The 25183-nt window shown below is 41.7% G+C and overlaps 1 protein-coding gene across 1 annotated transcript in view; it reads right to left on the bottom strand.

Annotated features, from left to right (window-relative positions):
• The window catches only part of LOC140482325 (PGAP2-interacting protein-like), a 136998-nt gene that overhangs the window by 35143 nt on the left and 76672 nt on the right, over window positions 1-25183 (bottom strand). The window contains exons 7-11 of the mRNA XM_072579614.1: window positions 24897-25151; window positions 17293-17409; window positions 5743-5822; window positions 3741-3846; window positions 1749-1884 (exon numbers count right to left, since the gene is read on the bottom strand). Of these exons, the coding sequence (XP_072435715.1) occupies window positions 1749-1884; window positions 3741-3846; window positions 5743-5822; window positions 17293-17409; window positions 24897-25151 (694 nt within the window). The remainder of the gene's footprint in view (window positions 1-1748; window positions 1885-3740; window positions 3847-5742; window positions 5823-17292; window positions 17410-24896; window positions 25152-25183) is intronic.

The raw sequence follows: 25183 nt of genomic DNA, 5'->3' as shown, positions 1-25183 counted from the left end.
CCAGAACAACTCAGCAGATACCCATCGAAAGACTTGAATCCCTTCTGCTTGCACTATTTTTAAAAGGCCACTGGGCACCTGGATAAGCATTAGCATTCTGAAGCTACCCTGTTCAGTCAAGGATATTACCAGAAGATATCTGAGGAGGATAAAATGGCACTATGATACATTGACAGGGACTTGAAGTCCTGTCCAAGGATGGTGCAAACAAGAGGAATCCGCTTCCTGAAGGAATACCAGAGAAGGCCATGACACAAAACCCTGGCAGCAGGTCTGACGTCACCAGCTGGGTCAGTGCTGTCTGTGCATCGATCAGGGTCAAGGTGGAGTAGATGATAGGACTGCTGAAAATGTGATTCCACATCTTGGATCAGACTGGGGGGGTGTGCAGTATACTCATGACAGAGTGTGTCACAATATCCTGGAGTGATGTACTCTGTACAATTGGAAAAGGCAACAAAGTAATGAGCTGGATGTTCAGGAATTGCAAGACAGTCATCCAAGGAGAAGGAGGAGCTCAGCTGCATTGGTGCTACAAACCAGAAAGAACCTCATTGATACCCACTTCCAATAGGTGAGAGCTAGGTGCAGCAGAGAACTGTGGATTATAAAATAATCTTTGGTCATGATGCCAATTCTCAGAACTCAGTTCAGCTTCAACTGGTTTTATTTGTGTTTTCTTTTGCTGATATGAATGAAAGCTCATGTATGCATTTGTCGTGATACCTTGACTGAATTTGGTATTCCCTTATTGCAAGCTGCCGGTCTAAACGATGAGCACTGGGGACAGAGTATCTCTGACATACGGGATGCAGTCACGCAAAGATAAAGTGTTTGGTGTGGTGGTCAGAGTGCAACTAGAATGAAAGAATAGCTTTGTATGTATGTATGAGGGAGTATCAGCTATGCCAGCTGAATGTAATGACCAGAGTGCCTTTGTGGCTGCTGTGCCATAACATTGCCGATGAGGGTTAATGCTGATTGCTGACACTTGTCCAGGAGTAGACCAGTCCTATAAACGTGGTGCAAGCGCAAGGGATGCCAACCTTTTGGTAGAGATCTGCTAAGTGGTGAGTTTTATTTTGGGAACAGTGCATAGTAAGATCGGGAGAGAATCAGACATGAAGGACAGCGTAGAAGTAGGTAATTAGTGCAGTGACATGGGTCAGATATGGTGATACAACTTGTTGTCATCATGATTTAGAACCCTCCAAAAAACTCAGCAAAACTTGGACTTAGTCAAAACTACATAGACTCAGCTGAGGTCTTTATTTCCCCAAACATTACAAATGACATGCAGATTTAATTCACCATTATTTTAGGAGTAAATACTGGGATAATCAGTGTAATCACCACAGACAATGTAGCCAACACTACTACTCCCAGTTTACAGAATTGAAGCAACATTTACAATAGATGAGAGCACACCTCAGCCGCCACACAACACAACTGTTCACAATTAAAGGTAAATATTGCATCATCTATTAACAGAAATGTAACTTTTCCGTGACAAAATAGGCATAGTTTTAATCTGTGGGAATAGTCAATGATGCAAATAAAAGTAGAAGAAAATTCTACAGTAATTCAAGCTACCTACAAATGTAAATATGAAAAATAAGAAAGAAGTAAAACACCAATAGTGCCAGAGGTCTGTCCAATGTAACTGAAGCCTGGGACCACTAAGCATAAGATTACCAAGGGGGGTAATGACTACTGTATTTTCTCTATGGCTGTCATTAAAGACTTACCCCCAAGTGTGGTCTTTTGTACTTGGTCCAAAGTCCATGTAAAAACCCAGTTTCTCTCCCAGCCACATGGTGAGATCATTATTTCCCAGAAATGGTTTGGAGGCATCACTTTCCAATATGGTAATTAAATCAGCACCTTTGAATAGTAGAGTGCAGTTTGTCAAAGTAAAGGCGCAACTGAAAAATGGAACAATCATTGAGAGAAAAAGGTACTAAAACATTCCTTAATTGACTCCCAGGAAATTAAATCTTCAAGTGCCGAAATAAATCCAGTTTTATTAAAAGCCAGGTAAAATTTAAAACTCATGATGGTGAAACCTTAACAAGGAGAGCAGGCAGCAGTTGCTGAGGCTGATTGGCAATGACAGTCAAAGATGGCTGAATAGGGGAATGCTAAAAGTATTCTTCGCAAAAAATGTATTCTGCACAGCACCTGACTGCCAATATGCTGGAAAGAAAATTAAATGTCCTCACAAATCAAATCATTTAATTCACTGGGAGGAACTTAATGTCCCCTGATCGGGTGGGGAGATGCGCAGTGGAGAACTTATCACCTTCCCAACCTCACTTGATGAAGTCCATGATGAAGAAGGTGAAGGTCATACTTTGTACCTCAGGCTAACGAAGACCGTGAAGTACACAATTAAGGGGCACAAGAGCCTAATCTTGTCATTGTTGGAATTCTACTTGCTGAAGTTAGGGTTGGGAGGGCAAGGGTTTCCCCTTTGAGGCACCTGAAAGGTCATTCCAGCCTTCTATCCTGACACGCTCTATGTTCCCTCAGTGAAGCTGTCCCTCTCAACTCTTCTCTGGGACCTCTAATGACTGATCCTCCTCCTGGGCTCCTCAAGTGCCAGCAGTAATGCTGCTGGGTTTGAAGGGTAGTCAGTTCTCAATTGTCTGACATCTTTTAGAAGCAGGAACATCATCATAAAAACACTAGGAAGCCCTACGACACAGAGGTAAGTGTCATATTAGAATGTAGTTTTGTTGGGTTCCTCAACATGGCAGCAACATGGTTCCCACAAACTGTATGGCAAATGAATGGTGCCACACAAAACCATTGTATTCTGCCTATTATCGCTCTTCACACTCTGCTCATCTCTGCACTGCCTGTAGCCAGGAAATATAAGCTTCTCCTCCTCTATTCATATCACTCTCCTCAAATCTCTGCAGCATACCAATTTTTTTTTCTCAAGAGTAGAAGTACTCTTTCTATGACATCCTCTTCAAAACTCTTCATAATTTTAAAGACTTCTGTTAGGCCACTCAACTTTACTTCCAAGAGTGAAGATACCCATCCCTTTCATAGCTCTAATCTCAAATTTCTAGTGTGTCGTTTTGGTTTTTCTTTGCATTTTCTTTGGAAACGCTATATTCATTTTCAGCCAGGTAAAATTTAAAACTCATGATGGTGAAACCTTAACAAGGAGAGCAGGCAGCAGTTGCTGAGGCTGATTGGCAATGACAGTCAAAGATGGCTGAATAGGGGAATAGGGAACTGCACACAGTGACTTAATATGGTCTAAAGGAAATTCACGCAAGAATATAACAAACATGCACAGGAATAGATCATTCGGCCTACAAGCCTGACCCAAAATTCAATAAGATCACAGTTGATGCTTCATCTGAACTCCACTCTCCTGCCCACTCCCTATGTTCTTTGATTCTCAAAGAAATCAAATTATCAATCCTCCAATCTCATTATTAAGCAGAAGTTATTGAGTTACATGTCTTAACCTTCTGAAAATAAAACCAAGTGCTCAGTTCATATTTTTAAAAATGATTTTGTTTCTGCTTTCAATGATCTGTGTATCCATACTTCTAGCTGTCTTTGTTCCCACTTACAATCTTATTTTCCAAGTCATACGCAAATTCCTAGTTTGGTCCCAACCTGAGAAAATAAATTGTCAAAGGTGGTAACGTTTCCCTGCTATACCTGTGTTTGTATGTGCTCTAATTAAGTCACTTCATTTGAAACTAAATACATACCTGTCTGTTCAATAAGCTCAGCTGATCTTTCTAAACTTGGCCAACCTTGATTGTCATATCCAAATCTGTATGACCATATCATGGCAGAAATGTCTTTCTTTGCAGACTGGTTACAAAATATGAAGACAATGTGGAAAAAAAATTAATAAAATATTTGGATATCATGGCATTTAAGACAACCTTGAAGCTTAAAATAACTTTGCTCCAGTTTTCGACCAACTCTGAATTTCTTTACCTCAACAGTTATTTGACGAGTTGGCAAATATCAGTTTTAGTTTGAAACTAGTTTTATAATTCATTCATTTTGCAGAAACACCCATTTCTGTTCTTTGAGCATCATGAACAGAATGGGAAGGCTCTTCTTAACTGGTGCTCTGGACTGATTGAAGGGCCCCATTCTTGGTGTAACATTTCTTAGGTTTTCCTTCTCCATTGCCTCTCAAACCCCATCCCTTATTTCACTCACTGATCCCCATCCTGCCTGACCCTCAAACAATTGTAAAGTTCTGACCTTTCATTGAATGCATGTTTGTGCTGGTATTTTTAGTACTTTGGCTGACAGTCTCTGATGTGTGATTTCCAGTTCCTCTGTACTATAAAACTCTTCTCCAGCTACAGGAACAGGCATCTTTGCCAGGGCAGACTCCCTCCAACTATCTAGTTGCTTGTGGGTGGTGGGGTTTGGAGATCCATAACACCTTGAATAATTCAACCCAAGATATTTAGGATTGAATAGGTCACCAAAATCTTGGTCAACAATGTAGGTTCACAAAGGACAAGACCTTGACAGAGGTGATTTTTTATTCATTTTGGGGACATGGACATCGCTGGCTGGTATAATATTTACTGCCCATGAATAATTACTCTTGTGAAGGTGACGATGAGCTGCCTTCTTGAATCACTGTATTAATATTGCTACAACCACAGTGCTGTTAGAGGGAGTTCCAGAATATTGATCCAGCGAAGTCTAGATGGTGAATGGCTTCTAGGGGACCTTGCAGGTGGTGGTAATCTGCGTTTCTGCTAATAGAAAGAAGAGCTCATGGGCTTGGAAGGTGTTTTCTAAGGAATTTTGATGAATTTCTGCAGTGCAGCGTGTAGATGGTAAGCACTGATACTACTGTGCATAAGTGAGTGTTTGTGGACATGTTGCCAATCAAGTGGTTTGCTTTGCCCTAGATGGTATCAAGCTTCGAGTGTTGTCGGAACTACATTCGTCCAGAGAAGTGGCGTATTCCCCCACATTCCTCATTTAGATCTTATTGATGGTAATCAGGCTTTGGGATCCAAAGATGAGTTACTTGTTGCAGGATTCCTAGCTCTGACCTGTTCTTGTAGCCACTGCATGTGTATGACTAGTTCAGTTCAATTTCCATTCAATGGTAACCCCCAAGATTTTGATAGTGGGGAAGTTCTGCAATAATAATGCCAGTGAAGAACATAGACGCAGGGCAGTTGAGTTGGTGTCGAGCTCTCTTGTAAAGAGAAGGCTGAATGGTGATCTAATAGAAGCCTCTAAAATATGAAATGATTTGCGAACGTACTCACAGAATATTTCCACTAAGGTGAAACAATACATCATATACCAGATTCACCAAGAATTTATGTAGGCAATTCAAAATAAACATCTTTACCTAGGAACAGCACAGAATATGGAACTTGCTACTGCATGGAATGGCGAAGACAAATAACTATATCCTAAATACCAAAGTGTAATTATATAAGAAAAATGGGATTCCAGAGTTACACTGATAAAATTAGATGAGGAAGAAAGATAGGAGGCTTTCATGGTGCAAAAATATCAAAACTAATTGGATGGGCTGAAAGAGCTGATACTGCGCTGTACATTTTATGTAATTGTATTAAACTGGAGCAATGCCCTTAAGTGGTTTTGATTTCTATTTCCAGATCAGTTGCGTGTTCTTATAAAACTTCTGATTAAAATAATATACATTCACAGACTTTCTAAAATGAAAGTAAGAATAAAGGCTAGGATGCTCACCAGATTCTGTAATTTCTTCTGATACAACGTGAATCGATGTCCTAATCCTAAAAGACCCAAACCGACAAACAGCCAAAGCACTAAGTAGGAACGATGCATAATTTGAAAAAAAAATGTTTCAGATTAAAAATGAGTTTTCATTTGAGCAATTATGAACATCAAACAAAATACTATAAAAGGTACAGACACTTTGAAAGTGACATTAAGTATACAAGATTCAGACATTCAAGTGGTCAGTACAGTACATAATTGTGAATTTTTACAATAAATTTTCTAACAAGATTTCTGGAAATGCAATCGGATCATATAATCTTATTATGCATTAATTTCCAACCTTATCCTTAGATAGAATGTGTTTATTCCAGTATGTTAGAAGAGATTTGTAAATCACTGACAATTATAATTAGAGAAACAAGAGTTCACTGTGAGGTAGGAAGAGATCGTGAACAGGCCAATGTAATAAGCACATTCAAAAGAAGTGATAAAAAGACGGAAAACCTCTGACCTCTTATTATTACTTCAAACACATGGAACTAATTATCAGGGGTAAAATTATAATGATTTAATAATAGTCAAATGGAAAAAAATCACCCGGGCTCATGAATTCCCTTGACGCCACCCATGAATTCCCTGCTTTCTGTTGAATAATCATTAAACAAGATTGTAAGTAGTTTTCATTCATTTTGGCATTCTGTAATTCACAGTACACTACTAAGTGTTATCACTGGCACTGATGTGGATGACTTTTGAAGCAGAACAGAAGTAATAGAAAAGTGAATTGAAAAATGAGACAGCATGGTCAGAGAAGCCACAGATACCGTCAGGTAGATGGGTTAACTCCAGGAAAGATAGGAGGGATAGGCAGGTGGTGCAGGGGTCTTCCGTGGCTATCCCCATCTCAAACAAGTATGGTGTTTTGGAAAATGTAGAGGGTGATGGACTGTCAGGGAATGCAGCACGAACAGCCAAGGTTCTGGTATTGAATGTAATGAGGGGTATGTCAGGTTTCAAGCAATCGATTGTGACAGGGGACACTCTAGTCAGTGGCACAGATAGACGTTTCTGCGGCCAGCAGTGAAAAATCAGAGTGGTGTGTTGCCTCTCTGGTGCAAGGATCAAGGTGTCTCAGACAGGGTACAGAATGTTCTCAAGGGGGAGAGGAACCAGCAGGAGGTCACTATATACATTGGAACTAATGACATAGGATAGAAAAGGATGAGATTCTGAAGGGAGAATGTAGAAAGTAAGGCAGGAATTCAAAAGGAGATTCTCAAGAGTAATAATATCTGGATTACACCCGGCGCGATGAGCTAGTAAGGGTAGGAACAGGAGATAGAAGATGAAATGAATGTCTGGCTGAGGAGCTGGTGCAGAGGAGAAGGGTTCACATTTTTGGATCATTGGAATCTCTTCTGGGTAGAAGTAACCTGAACAAAAAGAACAGATTGCACCGAAATTGGAAGGGGATGAATATACTGGCAGGGAGATTTGCTAGAGCTGCTCAAGAGGATTTAAACTAGTTGGGGGCGGGAGGGAACCCAAGGAAATAGTGAAGAAAGAGATCAATCTGAGACTGTACAGTTGGGAAAAGGAGCGAGTCAAACAGTCAGGGTAGGCAGGAACAAAGGAGAAAACACAGTAGGGCTGATAAGTTAAACTGCATTTTCTTCAATGCAAGAGGCCTAACAGGGAAGGCAGATGAACTCAGGGCATGGTTAGGAACATGGGACTGGGATATCATAAATGGGGCTCAGGACTGGCAGCATAATGTTCCAGGATACAAATACTACAGTAAGGATAGAAAGGGGGGGGGGGCAAGAAAAGAGGGGTGTGTGGCATTTTTGATAAGGGATAGCATGACTGGTATACGTAGGGAGGATATTTTTGGGAATACAGCCAGGGAAGTTATTTGGGTGGAACTGAGAAATACGAAAGGGACAATCACCTTATTGGGATTGTATTATAGATCCCCTAATAATCAGCAGGAAATTGAGAAACAAATTTTTAAGATTTCAGTTAGTTGTAAGAATACCGTATATACCAATGTATAGGTTATCATAGAGTCATAGAGATGTACAGCATGGAAACAGACCCTTCGGTCCAACCCGTCCATGCCGACCAGATATCCCAACCCAATCTGGCCCCACCTGCCAGCACCCAGCCCATATCCCTCCAAACCCTTCCTATTCATATACACATCCAAATGCCTCTTAAATGTTGCAATTGTACCAGCCTCCAGCACCTCCTCTGGCAGCTCATTCCACACACGTACCACCCTCTGCGTGAAAAGGTTGCCCCTTAGATCTCTTTTATATCTTCCCCTCTCCCCCTAAACCTATGCCCTCTAGTTCTGGACTCCCCCACCCCAGGGAAAAGACTGTCTATTTATCCTATCCATGCCCCTCATAATATTGTAAACCTCTATATGGTCACCCCTCAGCCTCCGATGCTCCAGAGAAAACAGCCCCAGCCAGTTCAGCCTCTCCCTGTAGCTCAGATCCTCCAACCCTGGCAACATCTTTGTAAATCTTTTCTCAACCCTTTCAGGTTTCACAACATCTGTCCAATAGGAAGGAGACCAGAATTGCATGCAATATTCCAACAGTGGCCTAACCAATGTCCTATACAGCCGCAACATGACCTCCCAACTCCTGTACTCAATACTCTGACCAATAAAGGAAAGCATACCAAATGCCACCTTCACTATCCTATCTACCTGTGACTCCACTTTCAAGGAGCTATGAACCTGCACTCCAAGGTCTCTTTGTTCAGCAACACTCCCTAGGACCTTACCATTAAGTATATAAGTCCTGCTAAGATTTGCTTTCCCAAAATGCAGCACCTCGCATTTATCTGAATTAAACTCCACCTGCCACTTCTCAGCCCATTGGCCCATCTGGTCCAGATCCTGTTGTAATCTGAGGTAACCCTCTTCGCTACACCTCCAATTTTGGTGTCATCTGCAAACTTACTAACTGTACCTCTTATGCTCGCATCCAAATCACTTATGTAAATGACAAAAAGTAGAGGACCCAGCCCAGGACCCAGCAATGGCACTCCACTGGTCACAGACCTCCAGTCTGAAAAACAACCCTCCACCACCACCCTCTATCTTCTACCTTTGAGCCAGTTCTGTATCCAAATGGCTAGTTCTCCCTGTATTCCATGAGATCTAACCTTGCTAATCAGTCTCCCATAGGGAACCTTGTCGAACGCCTTACTGAAGTCCATATAGATTACATCTACTGCTCTGCCCTCATCAATCTTCTTTGTTACTTCTTCAAAAAACTCAATCAAGTTTGTGAGACATGATTTCCCACGCACAAAGCCATGTTGACTATCCCAAATCAGTCCTTGCCTTTCCAAGTACAAATACATCCTGTCCCTCAGGATTCCCTCCAACAACTTGCCCACCACTGAGGTCAGGCTCACCGGTCTATAGTTCCCTGGCTTGTCTTTACCACCCTTCTTAAACAGTGGCACCACGTTTGCCAACCTCCAGCCTTCCGGCACCTCACCTGTGACTATCGATGATACAAATATCTCAGCAAGAGGCCCAGCTATCACTTCTCACAGAGTTCTCGGATACACCTGATCAGGTCCTGGGGATTTATCCACCTTCAATTGTTTCAAGACATCCAGCACTTCCTCCTCTGTAATCTGGACTCTGGACTCAGGTTGATCTCATGTACAAGACGACACCTCATTTTGGGGCCAAAAATCTTGTATTTTCCATATATCTCGTGCATAGGCCAATTCTAGTTCTTCACGGTTACAAATCAACATTTAGGAGTCAGCGTGCCTGCCTGTTGTGCTCCGTACCAGCTTTCCAGTCTGCTGGCCGTACCACTCTGTTCCAGTCCAGCAGCCATCATTCTTTGTTCCAGGTTTTCAGAATTATTGTAATGGCACAACTGCAGGGGGTGACTACGGTGGCCATGGAATCAGTTTCCACGGTTTCAGTTACCCACTGTTTACCTCGACTCGAACATATTACAGGAAATGTTCCAGAACCAGGCACCAGGGGGCTGCCAGGAAGGGAAATTTCCCATTTAAATGAATAGGTTTGTACCTATCCGTGGTTTCGGGCTTCCACGGTAGGTCTAGGAACGTATCACCCCAGGTCCGGGGGGGGGGGGGGGGGGGGGGGGGGGGGGGGGGGGAGTACTGCACTATTCTACCATAGGATGCAGAATGGAGAAAGCTATTTTATAAATAAATATTCAATAACAGCCATAATTCTTTTTTCCTTTTGTCGTTTATTATTTTAAATAGAGATTGGCTCTTGTTTGTCCATTTTTTGACACATGCCAAGCATGAATTTCATCCCCTTGAAAACAATACATCGGTTATTACTTGACCTTCCAGCTCAGCACTGTCCCCATGACTTGTCCGACCTGCCTATCTCCTTTTCCACCTATCCACTCCACCCTCTCCTCCCTGACCTATCACCTTCATCTCCTCCCCCACTCACCCATTGTACTCTATGCTACTCTCTCCCCACCCCCACCCTCCTCTAGCTTATCTCTCCAAGCTTCAGGCTCACTGCCTTTATTCCTGATGAAGGGCTATTGCCCGAAACGTCGATTTCAAAGCTACTTTGATGCTGCCTGAACTGCTGTGCTCTTCCAGCACCACTAATCCAGAATCTGGTTTCCAGCATCTGCAGTCATAGTTTTTTAAAGCTTAAATTAGGAGGTAAAAACAGTCTTTGGTAATAGGGAGGGGATTTTAACTTTCCAAACATAGAATGGGACTGTCATAGTGTTAAAGGTTTAGGTGGAGAGGAATTTGTTAAGTGTGTACAAGAAAAGTTTCTGATTCAACATACGGACGTTACTACTCGAGAAGGTGTAAAACTTGACCTACTCCTGGGAAATAAGGCAGGGCAGGTGACTGAGGTGTCAGTGGGGGAGCACTTTGTGGCCAGTGACCATAATCCTATTAGATTTTAAATAGTGATGGAAAAGGATAGACCAGATCCAAAAGTTGAAATTCTAAATTGAAGGAAGGCTAATTTTGACGGTATTAGGCAAGAACTTTCAAAAGCAGACTGGGGGCAGATGTTCGCAGGTAAAGTATACAGCTGGAAAATGGGAAGCCTTAAACATGAGATAATGAGAGTTCAGAGAAAGTATATTCCTGGTGAAATGGTGAAAGGAAAGGCTAGTAGGTGTAGGGAAAGCTGGATGACTAAAGAAATTGAGGGTTTGGTTAAGAAAAAGAAGGAAGCATATGTCAGGTATAGACAGAAGAGATTGAATGAATCATTAGAAGAGTATAAAGGCAGTAGGAGTATACTTAAGAGGGAAACCAGGGGGGCAAAAAGGGAACATGAGAAAGTTTTGGCAAATAGAGTTAAGGAGAATCCAAAGGGATTTTATAAATACATTAAGGACAAAAGAGTAACTAGGGAGAGAATAGGGCCCCTCAAAGATCAGCAAGGCGGCCTTTGTGTGTCGCTGCAGGACATGAGGGAGATACTATACAAGTACTTTGCATCAGTGGAAAAGGAAATGGAAGATATCGAATGTGGGGAAATAGATGGTTACATCTTGAAAAATGTCCATATTACAGAAGAGGAGATGCTGGATGTCTTGAAATGCATAAAAGTGGATAAATCTCCAGGACCTGATCATGTGTACCCTAGAACTCTGTGGGAAGCTAGGGAAGTGATTGCTGGACTTTGCTGAGATATTTGCATCATTGACAGTCACAGCCAGAAGACTGGAGGTTGGTTAATGTGGTGCCACTATTGAAGAAAGATAGTAAGGAAAAACCAGGGAAGTATAGATCAATGAGCCTGACATCGGTGGTGGGAAAGTTGTTGGAGGGAATCCTGAGGGACAGGATTTACATGTACAGGGGAACCTCGATTATCCGAACGAGATGGGCGGGCACTATTTCGTTCGGATAATCAATTATTCAGTTAATCAATTAAATGCCTTTCCTCCGGGGCTCGGAGTTTTTAAAGTCTGCTCCCTGCTCAGGAGTTTGCAGCAGCACACAGCACGTGAGCCCCCAACCCCAACATCGCCCTTGCCCCCAACTCGGTCCAATACCGCCCCCGCCCACAAACCCTGTCCAACACCGCCCACTGTCCACCCCTCCCCCCAACCACCTCCAACACCACCCACCGCGCCCCCAACCCGTCCAACTTCGCCTCCGCCTCCCACACCTGTCCAACTCCACACACCCCCAACCCAATCCAACACTGTCCCCCGTGGGGATGGGGGTGGTTAGGGTACATCCTTCTGTAGAACTTTCTGTAGAAAATATGGGGGGGAAGAGAGAAGGTAGGAGGTCAGTCATTTGGAGACAGTGCCTGTTTAGTCACTGTAAACAAAAGATGCGATCACTGTTGGAAATACGTCTTTGATTTAATGTTTCAATCGGGACCTCGAGATCTCCTTTGGGTAATCCAATTTTCAGATAATTGGTATTTGGATAATTGAGGTATTTGGAAAGGCAAGGACTGATTAGGGATAGTCAACATGGCTTTATGCGTGCAAAATCATGTTTCACAAACTTGATTGAGTTTTTTGAAGAAGTAACAAAAAGGATTGACGAGGGCAGAGCAGTAGACATGATCTGTATGGACTTCAGTAAAGCATTCGACAAGGTTCCTCATGGGAGACTGATTAGCAAAATTAGATCTCATGGAATACAGAGAGAACTAGCCATGTGGATACAGAACAGGCTCAAAGATAGAAGACAGAGGGTGGTGGTGGAGAATTGTGTCAGACTGGGGGCCTGAGACCAGTGGAGTGCCAAAAGGATCGGTGCTAGGTCCTCTACTTTTTGTCATTTACATAAATGATTTGGATGCGCGCATAAGCGGTACAGTTAGTAAGTTTGCAGATGATACCACAATTGGAAGTGTAGTGGACAGTGTAGAAGGTTACCTGAGAGTACAACGGGATCTTGATCAGATGGGCCAATGAGCTGAGGAGTGGCAGATGGAATTTAATTTAAATAAATGCAAGAGGGCATTTTAGAAAAGCAAATCAGAGCAGGACTTATACACTTAATGGTAAGGTCCTGGGGAGTGTTGCTGAACAAATGTGCAGGTTCATAGTTCCTTAAAAGTAGAGTCATAGGTAGATAGGATAATGAAGAAAGCATTTGGTATGCTTTCCTTTATTGGTCAGAGCATTGAGTATAGGACTTGGGAGGTCATGTTGTGGCTGTATAGGACATTGGTTAGGCCACTGTTGGAATATTGCGTGCAATTCTGGTCTCCTTCCTATCGGAAGGCTGTTTTCCCTGGAGTGTCAGAGGCTGAGAGGTGACCTCATAGAGTTTATAAAATCATGAGGGACATGGATAGGATAAATAGACAAAGTCTTTTTCCTGGGGTTGGGGAGTTCAGAACTAGAGAGCACAGGTTTAGGGTAAGAGGGGAAAGATATAAAAGAGACCTAAGGGGCAACGTTTTCACACAGAGGGTGGTACGTGAATAGACTGAGCTGCCAGAGGAAGTGGTGGAGGCTGATACAACTACAGCATATAAAAGACATCTGGATGGGTATATGAATAGCAAGGTTGGAGAGAAATATGGACCAAGTGCTGGCAAATGGGACTAGATTAGGTTCGTGTATCTGGTCGGTATGGACAAGTTGGACCGGAGGGTCTGTCTCCGTGCTGTACATTTCTATGACAGCCAAGTGAAATGTAATGCAGTCCTTTCTTCTATAACACAATTGCTCCGTTCCTGTGCAACCCCGTGCTATACAAAAATCATGTGATAAAAATAACACTTAAAATGTTGGCAATCTAATCACGTTATAGCCAATAAGCGTTTTACAAGTTTGCGTTTTAGAAACAGTACCCCGAATTCATCAATATGTTCCAGCCAATTTGATTTAACAAAAGACGCATTATAATAGAACTGACTGTAAAAACCTCAACATGGTGTTGCTCAACATTCACAGGCTTTTCTAGAAGTTGTGAAGATTCAGAATGGATAAAAAGCTGACTGAAGGGTAGGAATCATTTAGTACATGTTAAAAGAGTTACATCAATGTGGAGGAAGCACTGAATGGCGTAACTAAATACTTCGTCTGAATCTGCATCTTCAGTCATTTTGGAGGTATCAGTTCTTTTTAAAAATTACATGTTGGAATTAGAGTTCAGTATGGGCATAGGTGGTCCAGAGTTATGACCTGTAATCATGACTGTATGGACTTGTAGGCAGAACATTGAAAAGTCATACCAGAAACTGTTTCCATGCTGTACATCTCTATGACTCTATGACTCTAAATGCTGCTAGACCTGTTACGTTTTTCCATCATTCTGTGTTTGTTTCAGATTTCCAGCATCTGCAGCATTTTGCTTTTATTCCAGTTTAGAAGATCAGGAAAGGATTTTTTAAGCCCATGGGAAACACCCATAGTTTAGACAGAAAGTTTAGCTTTACTTTGATATTGAGTTCTATGAAGTCCCTCAATGAAGATGCTTGAATAGTGAAAAGTGATGCATATAATGAGACTAGATTAGCTTCAATAAAGAGCTAGTCCCAGACCTAAAGTGCTGAGATAAAAGCTGAAAAGGTTGAGTAGCTAAGTACATTTCAGCCTGTATGAACTAGTGCTGGAGCTCCAGAAAGAAGCTATCTGCAGTTCAAATCTACAAGTTAAAGCCACAGTGACTTAATCTATCGAGGTGTTAGAGCTAGGGACACTGGGGTGTTTTTGGATGTTCCACAAGAAGTGTTTTAGGGTACAGTGCCAGATTTGTGCTTTGGATACTATACAAAAACTGTTGGTTTTTCTTTTCAGCTTATAAAAAGGTGGCTTTGGTATTGAAGGGATTATACTTTTCCTCTGTATTCAAAAATCTTTGAATTTGTATCAAATGTGGACAGTTTGGTTTATTCTGTTTTATATTTTCTTTTGATAATAAATTTAGTTTTAATATTCTTAAAGCATCAGCATTGTAGGCCTACATTGCAGCAGGAGATCATTTCATTAAAGTGGATAAAGAGTGGAGCTGGTCAAACAACATCAGAGGAGTCGAGAAATCGACATTTCAGGTTGGAACCTTTTATCAGGACCTGCCAGACATGTTGAGCTTTTCCAGCAACTTCTGATTTTGTTTCAGATTGCAGACTGAAGTTTGGCTTGTCACATTCGTTTTGGTTTGATTTAATGAAGTGGTCCTGAGCTGACTTGTGCAAAATTCATTGACATGTGAGCATAGTGTAATGAAGATACATCCTTTGCTGAGGACTGACCATTCATCCTCAGTGAGGGGGAGGTCTGGGGGGATAGTAAATATCCAGCAGGACTTGGGGCTGGAGCCTAGTGTTCAACTGGAGCTGGGAGTGGGGGTTGGTATGTGTATGGGAATGATCATGTGATCAGGTGATGTCAGCGGCCACATGATCGGTATCAGCAGAAGCAATGTTGTCAGTGGCGGTTGCGGGAGCGGTGAAGTTGGCAGGGATAGCAGTGGAGTGATGTGCTCGGTGATGGTCGCAGAAGCAAGGTCGGCTACGGAAACAACGGAGTCAGTGGTGGTCATGGGGGCAGCGTGGTTGGCAGCGTCAGCAGAGGCAATGTGCTCGTTGACGGTTCTGGAGGCAGCAACATCAGCAGAAGCGTCGTGTTTGTCAGAGGAGGCTGCGGGAGCAGCGTGGTCGATGACATCAGCAGAAGTAGCGGCAGCCTCTGCAGAAGTGACGTCATTGTCTTCAGCAGGGGAGGCGGCTGGAAAATCCACATAGTTAATAGCATCCAGTGGATCCAGGAGGAGTTTGGGGATAGAATCTGGGCTAGTCTAAGAGGTCTGGGTCTGGAGGTAAGTGTGAGAGAGTTTGGCGTACTTACACTCTTTGATATACGATAGGATGGAGAAAAAGCATTGGTTGAGAGTATGGATTATTCTGAGCATGAAGAACAGCAGAGGTCCTTTGAGAAAGTGAGAGCTGTCCTGATGGCAGAACTGAGGAAGGGTCACCAGACCTGAAATATTAACTCTGATTTCTCTGTGCACATGCTGCCAGACCTGCTGAGCTTTTCCACAACTTATGTTTTTGTTTCTGACTTACAGCATCTACAGTTCTTTCAGTTTTTAGTCAGTCTGCAACCTGACTTGTGCAGAAATAATATAAACTGAGATAACAATATCTAGCAATTCTCCGCATTTCCAGTAGATGTCAGTTTTGTATCTGTATTTTAACGGCTTTCCTGGTTGTAGTATAACCTATTGCTGGGATGTTGTCAAGACCCAGAATGTTTCCAGTATCCAATATGTTCAGCCATTTCTTGATATCATGTGAAATGAATTTAATTGGCTGAAAACAGGTGCCAATAATGCTATGAACCTCAGGACAGAGCCATGTTATATCATCCACTCAGCCCATCTGGATGGAGATTTTTGCAGACACTTCAGTTTTGTCATTTACGCTGATCTGCTGAACACCCTCATCACTGGAGATGTGAATGTTTGTGGACCCTTCTCCTCCAGTGGGCTGTTTAGTAATCCTGCCTTTTCAACAATTCAGGACTGAGTCACTGACTCAGTGGTAATGGTAGATTGAGGGATATATCAAGTCATGAGGTCACAGAATATGGTCGTATACAATACTACTATTAATGTTGTGCCACTGTGTCGCTTGGCTATCAATCTTGAATTTCTATATCTCTTCAAAACTTCCCATTCAGCGCAGTGGTAGCACTACCTATAATGGAGGGTATCCTCCATGCGAAGGTTGGACGTTTTCTTCACGATGATTGTGTGGTAGTCACTCCATTTACTACAGATATAATGAGATTGAGGATCAAGTATTTGTTGGTTTCTCACCACCTGAAGCAGCTCAGGTCTAGCAACTATACCCTTTCTAATACTTCCAGCTCAATCAGTCGTGGTACTGCCAACATTTCATGGTAATGAACATTGAAATCACCCACCCAGTGTACATTCCATGCACCCACCAGGTGGCATTTGAGATGGAGGAAAGTTGATCCAACAGCTGAGGGACGGCGGTTGCAATCAGCATGAGGCTTTCTTGCCCAGGTTTAAAGTGATGCCATGAGACTTCATCAGTTCCTGAAGCACACTCAATGTTGAGGACTCCCACAGAACTCCCTCTCAACTGTATACACCACTGTGCCCCCACCTCTAGTAGTCTGTCCTTTTGGTGGGTTGGGAAAACCCAAAGGACAGTGATGGGAGAGTCTGGGACATTGCTTGTAAGGTATGATTTTGCATTTAAAAAACAGTATTACACAATGTAATCCATATTTCAGTCATGCATTTTTAAAAGATTTACTGGAAATTATATTTGATAATTCTTTAAAAATTATGAACAGTTTAAGTCAGGTGTAACATCTCTCAGATTATTCAAGGAATATTAATTTTCATATTTCTCCAAGTTCTATTGTGTAGATCTTTTCAATTCAATTCGTCAAAAGTAGAATTTTAGGTCTCCCATTATATACATTTCCCATTGATATAGGTCATTAACAGAATCATTTACATACACAAATGTCAGTCAAGTGATAAGGCAATTATATTTCCACAATGTAACAACATTATTCTACTTACATAGTTTGACATACTTTGCCAAGACTTTGAAAAGAATGACATAAACAGTTTCTGTTGGGAAGCATTTGGACTGTTCGCCAAAGAATAATCCCAATCCAATCAAATGCATGAGCACACCTGGAAAGTGAGGGGAAAGTAGAAATTGAGAACTTGATTCATAAACATTCTATCACTGTTAAAATGTAGTTTTTAAAACAAAAGAAAGTAGATAAATTACAGGAATTGTCATGTGACATTAATTAAACATTTCTATACATTAGGGTAAAAATTAAATGTTCATCATGATTTGATTTACAACTTCTTCCTCAAGTATTTTCAAACATATAGTCAATCTGTTGAAATAAAAATTGTAACAGAGCAAGACATTGATTAGTTGTAACAGTAAAGGGATAATCAAAATTCTTTGTAAGCTTTGTCAAACAATAACTAATATCCAGAAGTATTTCTGACGTTTGACAGGAGTAGGTGAAATTGAAAACAGAATAAATAAATAGATGGTCTTATACGGAATTTGCATAAATGTACATCAACCTATCACTGCTGATGAAATAAAATTTCTTCCAATAAAATGTATCATAGATAAAGAATGGAGACAAATTTAAAAAGAGACAATAGATATTTAGAGGCCTATATGCACAAAGACAGTAGCCTCGTTCATTGAATTATTGTCACACAACACCAGGTTGTAGTCCAATAGGTTTATTTGAAATCACAATCTTTCGGAGCTTCACCTGACGAAGGAGCAGCGTGCTGAAAGCTTTGATTTCAAATACACCTGTTGACAATAACCTGGTATCGTATGATTTATGACCTTATCCCCCTCAGTCCAACACTGGCACCTCCACATCATTAAATAATCATTTATGGAGGCTGTAAAACAATAATTTACAGATAGATAATATTTATTTTTTGACCTGCAATTTTATTTCCTTTTTCTGAAAACAATGCTCCAATCGTTTATTTTTGTACCAGAGTATATCAAGAATTCCAATATCTCGGTCAAGTGACTGACTATTTTGTACGTATGAGTCTCACCTCTATAAGCAGATGAGCTGACCAAACCCAACTAACCCTGATCTATATATGGTACAGCCCGGCAGGAGTCACAGATATCAATAAAGAATGGGGACAGAAATGTATGTCACATATTCCTATCTCAAGCCTAAGTTAAGTGTAGTGTCCTACTTCTACCCAGCTGAAGTTGGTTAGCTCAGCACAGACAGGAACCAAGTCTGCATTTTTCTACCTGTTGACTCAGTATTGTACCACATAATAAATTTCCCCAGTGAATCATGGTGCTGAAGTGCAGGTAGAGGGAGACCGAGAAAGGAATAATATTGCCTATGTACCAAGCTCAGTGTCTGTGTGAAATGTTACCAAGGAGATCTAATTAATGTGAGAGCGCACATATCTGGATTGCAACAATGAGCCTTGACTCTCACCTGCATTAACCTAAACTGAAATTAACTGGCATGCTTAAAGTAACTTCTGTCAATACAGCAGACACAAATGCAACTTCCAAGTGCAAGCTACGTAAAACCTGCAGTATTTTAGGGCAGTCTTTAATGTAGCTGGAGAAAGAGAAATGCAGTGTCCATTTTAGGAGATGGAATACAGACCATGCAGATTCCACAACAGGCAGAAATTAAAATGGAAAAGTTTATCTCAAAGGGCAACTTGACATCTCTCTGAAAAATATTCTAAAGAATCATTGTTATACTCTGGGAAATTCAAATGTTGTATCCAGTTGATATCATTTACATTGTTCCTGCTTCCCACATAAACAAGATAATATCTTCATGTAAAATCTATTTGACATTTTATTTTATTTGTGACAAGAGAAAATTATGAAGTCATGTGGCTGGATGCCTTTTTTCTTTGGTAGAATATTATAATTCAAAGTTATAAGAAACAAACTGTGTGCACAAACAAAAATAAATTGTCAACCATTTTCATGCAATGTTTTCCCCTTGAATGAATGACAAACCAAACACAAAATTCTGTAACATTCTCATGCCTTTTCCATCTAAATATGACATAACATTCTCTAAGTGGTTAATGCTCACTTTTAGAAGCTGTCTTGAGTAGCTGCTTATGTGAATGTGAAGTTAAATTATGACATAATGAAATATCACAAATTATTTCAATAGGAATTAACATAAAAATATCCCTGTAATCAGACGACAAACTGTAAGTAACCACCATGAACACCCCACTCCCCCAGCCACCTTTCAAAGCATCAACAAATTTGGAGAAGTTGAGCTTGCAATCAAAATTTTCCAAAGTAGAGGTCATGCTCCCTGATGGAATGACGCCAAACAATTTAGACGGAATGTGGAATGTGTTCCACCCAAACGAATGTTGCAGTAAGTCGACTGAAAATGTTATATTATTGGTTTCTACAGCTGGCTCCACTGCACAGTTGTTTTCTGTGCAACTTTCATGCAATCAGGGCAGCTTCTGAAAGTCTCATGGTTCACAGTCCCTCAAATCATGAACTGCCTGGATGTAGCTTATATGTGTTGCGTGTGTCCGCTCTATTGACAGTGAGTTTGCATTGACCTTGCCAAATATTTCGGGTAATTCTGAAGGATAATTTCATAACGTGCATACTCCTATTACATCTCGTGTTCCTTATTCTCCCCCACTGGTTCTTCATACCCTCCATACCAACTCAAGGCAAATCCTTGACTATTCATCCAGTATACCCTTTGTAGAGGGCCAGTGGCACCTATAGAAATAATTCAAATGAAATGAAAGCCTGCAATGATACAATCTCTTTCCAGCAACCTATTTTGTCATTGGCTCGATCATTGTTTATGCACGATAAAGATTTGTCAAGTGTTAATAGTATTTGCTATTGATACTTTAAATGTCTGATTGACTGACACCCCAGAGAACCTAGATGGGGCTACTAAACAGACTGCCTCATGACTTGGTGGCTTCCATGGCCACCTCTGATTAGTATTTGGAGCAATGGGCCCAATTCGATCCCACACCCGCAACCCCTATCCCAGAGCAAAACTGCTATTCTCGAGGTGGCTGTGCAAGCCAGAAAATTTCCTAATTTGAAGTACCTGTCTCAAAACTCTGGTTCTCATACTCCAAAATCCCATAGATGTTTACCATACAGCTCAAACCAAAGTAATTATGACATACATTTCCTTTGAAATGCCAATATACTAATAATAGAAGCCTGTATCTCCACCCTAATCAATCTGAACTGTTCTGAGGATCATGGATTCAAATAATTCTCCAAAGCCTTAGGAACACAAAGCCATATTTGCTGTCTCAAAGAATCTGATGTCACTATTTGAAGAGAAGTTTCTTTGGCTAGAATTTCACCTTTGGCCAGCATTACTACTACACATTTTTTGGATATTTATCCCAATGCTGTTTGTGGACAAATTGGCTGCCTTATTTCTAGAATATTTATTTCCTTATTACCACAAACTTGTCAACAAACTAGACATCAGGAAAATGCAACATGGAAACCAAGTGCCAAGTTGGTACTTGGCACTTGGTTGAGATTGGGAGAATCGACGTTTCAGGCCGAAGCCCTTCATCAGCCTTCCTGATGAAGGGCTCTGGTCCAAAACATCAATTCTCCTGCTCCTCTGATGCTGCCTGACCTGCTGCGCTTTTCCAGCAACACAATCTCAACTCTGATCTCCAGCATCTGCACACCTCCTACTTGGTTAAGATTGCCCCTTGCTCCAAATGACCTCATGTTGGATACTAAATAACAACATCTCAGGGCATGCTCCATGGGTACTGGCCACACACACCCCACATTCACAGGTATTGACATCTGAAATGTTCCAGTCTCGAAGTACCCTCAGAACACATCTGATCAATTTACAGGATGCTTCTACACTTTAATGCTATACCTCAGGTTGCACCTGAGGTTGCACTTTGTAATGCTGTTGCAAGGACACTGTGCTGAGGGAAGCACACAGTCAAGCTGCATTTCCAGGTTCTTTGTTTCCTGTCATAGCACTCACTCATTCTGAGCCTACAACATCCCTGCCTTTTGATGCGTTGCCCTTTGGCGCTTTGTTGCCTCAGTTAGATATACCAGCCTCAGTCTTGCTGTTCATTTAGCTCAAACATAAAGGCAGAATGCTTGTCAGGGTTGTCGAGGATGGCACGGGGGCTCAGTGGTTAGCACTACTGCCTCGCAGTGCCAGGGACTCAGGTTCGATTCCAGCCTACTGCCTCGCAGTGCCAGGGACCCAGGTTCGATTCCAGCCTCAGGTGACTGTCTGCATGGAGTTTGCACGTTCTCCCCGTGTCTGCGTGGGTTTCCTCTGGGTGCGCCTGTGCAGGTCAGGTGAATTGGCCATGCTAAATTGCCCATAGTAATCGGTGCATTAGTAGGGAATGGGCCTGGGTGGGTTACTCTTCGAAGGGTATGTGTGGACTTGTTGGGCCGAAGGGCCTGTTTCCACACTGTAGGGAATCTAATCTAATCTAAAACAGGCCAAAGGAGAATCTCCTTCACTCAGGTGTCATGACACATTAAGTCAAAGCAGCCTCCGATGCCAGTCCAGGATCTGTTCAGGGCAGTCAGAGTTAGGATACTCTCCTCATAAAAGGGTGACGGGCTAAACGACCTTCAGGACAACACCTGCCTTGATTATTTCTGCCCTGAGGGCACTTTTCCTCATAGAATGAGGGAGAAGTGACAAAGATGGGTGACATAGATACAGTCTTTCTGCTATAATGCGATAGTTACAGTTACGTTCTTGTGCAACCTCGTGCTTTAGAAAATAGCGCAATACCGGTCATCCTGCAAAAATGCACATTTCATTAACGCAAATTTGCTATAACATGGTTGACAAATTGAGGATACTGTTTCTAAAGCACCAACCTTTAAAGCGTGTATGGGTTATAACATCATTCTGGCCCCATTAATTTAAATGGTGATTCTATTACACAATTTTCTTACATAAAGGGCTTGCCGAGAACAAAACTATCATGTTATAGCTGAACTGACTGTAAAAATAACAGGGCTTATGGAAAAAATAGGGTTGGGGCAGATCACCAAAGATTTACTCAAAATTGAAATAAATATAGTAGTTAGCCTAATACAAAGGATAGCACAGTTTAACTAAATGTAAAATTCAAATCCAATAATGAAATAATACAGTAACATCTCGCTTCCCTTCAAGTGTTATGGCCTTTCTTTCATGTTCACAACCGGCAATTTTATCACCAGGATGCTGCTTATAAACATTCTCCTCCATAAATATTGTCCTCCAATATTTATGGGTAACACAGCAAAATTTGCACAATCAAAGAACCAAAATTACGGAGTATCTCTCAAAAAGCACTTCACAACAAAGAATGCCAGTCAACTGAACATGTGACATCGACGCAGACACTCTGGCATAAACATTTTATTACTCTGCACACTGCGACACTTAAAAGTGTTAGGGATAGAATCACGCAATAGCCAAAACACTTACTGAAAAGTTTGCACTTTGCAAACAGCATTCACCTATTCATCAATCATGTTTAGCCAATTCGCGTTGACAAAACACACATAATAGCAGAAAAGACTGTATTACTGTTCGTACAGGTGGGAAGGAGTGCTGAGTGAAGGAGTAGAAGGGTATGCAGGGTTAGTAGTGTCAGGGGTTAGAATGGACCACCTTAGCCAAGATGGCAACGGCAGAGTAGGCAACCTACGGGCTCATGTGCGCCGGGCTTGTCCTCTTCACTTGAATTTTTTTCTTCTTCTTTTTCCTTCTTATTTCTCAAACTTACCTGAGAGCTTACCAGAACGCTGGAGGCAGTCTCAATAGGCTCCAGAGCGTCACTACAGAGTTGGTCAGCCAGCCTGTGAAACCTGGAACGGGACACTTGCTTCGGCATGAAGTGGGTCCTGGCAGTAGCATGGCAGGAGCTGGGAAGCCTGGAGCAGGACACTCTCGGGGGCAAGACGTTAAACTGGGAAGCCCGGAACAGGACACTCTCAGGGGCATGGCGTTAAACTGGGAAGCCCGGAGCAGGATACTCTCGGGGGCATGGTGTATGCTGGGAAGCCCGGAGCAGGACACTCTCGGGGGCATGGCGTATGCTGGGAAGCCCTGAACAGGACACTCTCGGGGGCATGGTGTTAAACTGGGAAGGCCGGAGCAGGATACTTGGCAGCATGGCCTGGAAAACCTGTTGTGATTCTGGTAGCGACATGCTGTAGCAGAGAAGGAGAAGTTGGACTCTCTTTAAGTTATCTTCTTAAAAATTTTATTCAAAGTTAATCTGAACTGTGCCTATGTACAGCAATGGCACACACTTCTCACTGTATTTTACATTAAATATATGTGACAAGACAGATATTCTATTCTAAAAGTAATTGAGCTGGGAATGAGAGTGGTAGAGCGTGAGCCTTGCTGGGAGGTGGATACAGTAGCAGAAATAGAGTGAGTGCAAAATATCAAAGAGAAGATAACAGTCCTTACACTGGTGCAGTGAAGACCACTTCACTGGGGCATTCTTCCAGGCGGCTCTGACTGCTTTAATCTGGGTGAGTATCTCAAATCAGGCTGTCTTGCTCTGGTGTTGTGGCCTGCATTACAGGTCTTATGGAACTAGGAAGTCATGCTAAACACTATGCCATCCAGTTTGAGCACCAAGAGCCTGCCTGCAAGGTGACAGGCCATCCACCCTCTGACCAACCGCACTATCTTTCCAAGTGTACAGTGGCCTTTTAAAAATGATGCCTGTTCAAGGGATATTGGTCAATTCCAAGCTATGCATTGAATGCCAAGTTGTTATTGGAGCGGTGCATGTTAAGTTAGGGCACAAATGGGATGTGAAACAGCAATTAATGTGGTGGATTTGTTAAGATGTGGCAAGAAAATTTGCTCTGCCTCACAGCAAGTGTCCCTCCAACAAGGTCGATGCAACTTGCACTTAGCCAAAACAAAATGCACATTTGAAGAACACTACTTTAGTTCAGTGAGGATTGCAAGTTTTTGCAATGTGCCAAATCACACAACTGACAAACTTCATAGATTCACCGGGGATATGTACCAAGACAATAGTGAAAACGGAGGTTTATTTACAACCAGTATAAAATTAGCAGACTGACACAGGTATATTGTGATGTCAAATGCTTGTGCCTAAACTTCAGCTGCTAGTAAGGCATTTCTGATACTTGTGTACATTATGGCACAACTCCTCAGAATAAACCCAGCCACTAATTCAAAACTAAATTATCAATCTCATTTAATCAAAATATGGATTGATTAATTTGCACTAACACAGAAACGGTGATATTCTGAAATCTGCAAATTTTCACACAGATTGTTGCCACTTCAAACAGGAAAACAATAGTTTTTGCTTTAGCCCACAGTAAAGTACATTATTGAGTATAAATGGACAGCACTGTAAATAAAATGTAAAAATTTGCTAAATTTGTGAACCAATTATTACTCTCTACTGAAACCAGAGAGATGATAGGTTGTTAATTTAAACCACTGACATTAATATAGAAAAATAATTTGTAGGCTTTTCTTGATATTGTTTTCAAAATTAGAAGAATATGCTTCTAACAAATTGTTAATGTAAAACTTATTTTAGTTTACACCACGTACCTAAAACCGCCATGGTTTGTTCTCGAGTAATGGAACCTCCAGGAACAAAATTATAAGCTGTACACCACACTATACCAAGCATCTCCAGCACGTACACCAACATTGCTGTGCCTAAGGCCTTCCCTGGATATCCTGAGTTGATGAGGCGGTTGATCAAGTGAGGCCAAAGAGACATAGTATAAATGGCCAAGACAGTTCCTGCAGCGAATGCTCCTTCCCTTCGAAGGTAGAAGATACCAATTACTGATGCAACTCCTGTAACAATAGGAAAGAAATCTATTAACAAT

This window comes from Chiloscyllium punctatum, chromosome 1 (assembly GCF_047496795.1).
Source record: "Chiloscyllium punctatum isolate Juve2018m chromosome 1, sChiPun1.3, whole genome shotgun sequence".
In the NCBI taxonomy this organism is placed as follows: Eukaryota; Metazoa; Chordata; class Chondrichthyes; order Orectolobiformes; family Hemiscylliidae; genus Chiloscyllium; species Chiloscyllium punctatum.
The sequence above is the reverse complement of the archived record's forward strand: the minus strand, read 5'-3'. Positions and strand labels throughout refer to the sequence as shown.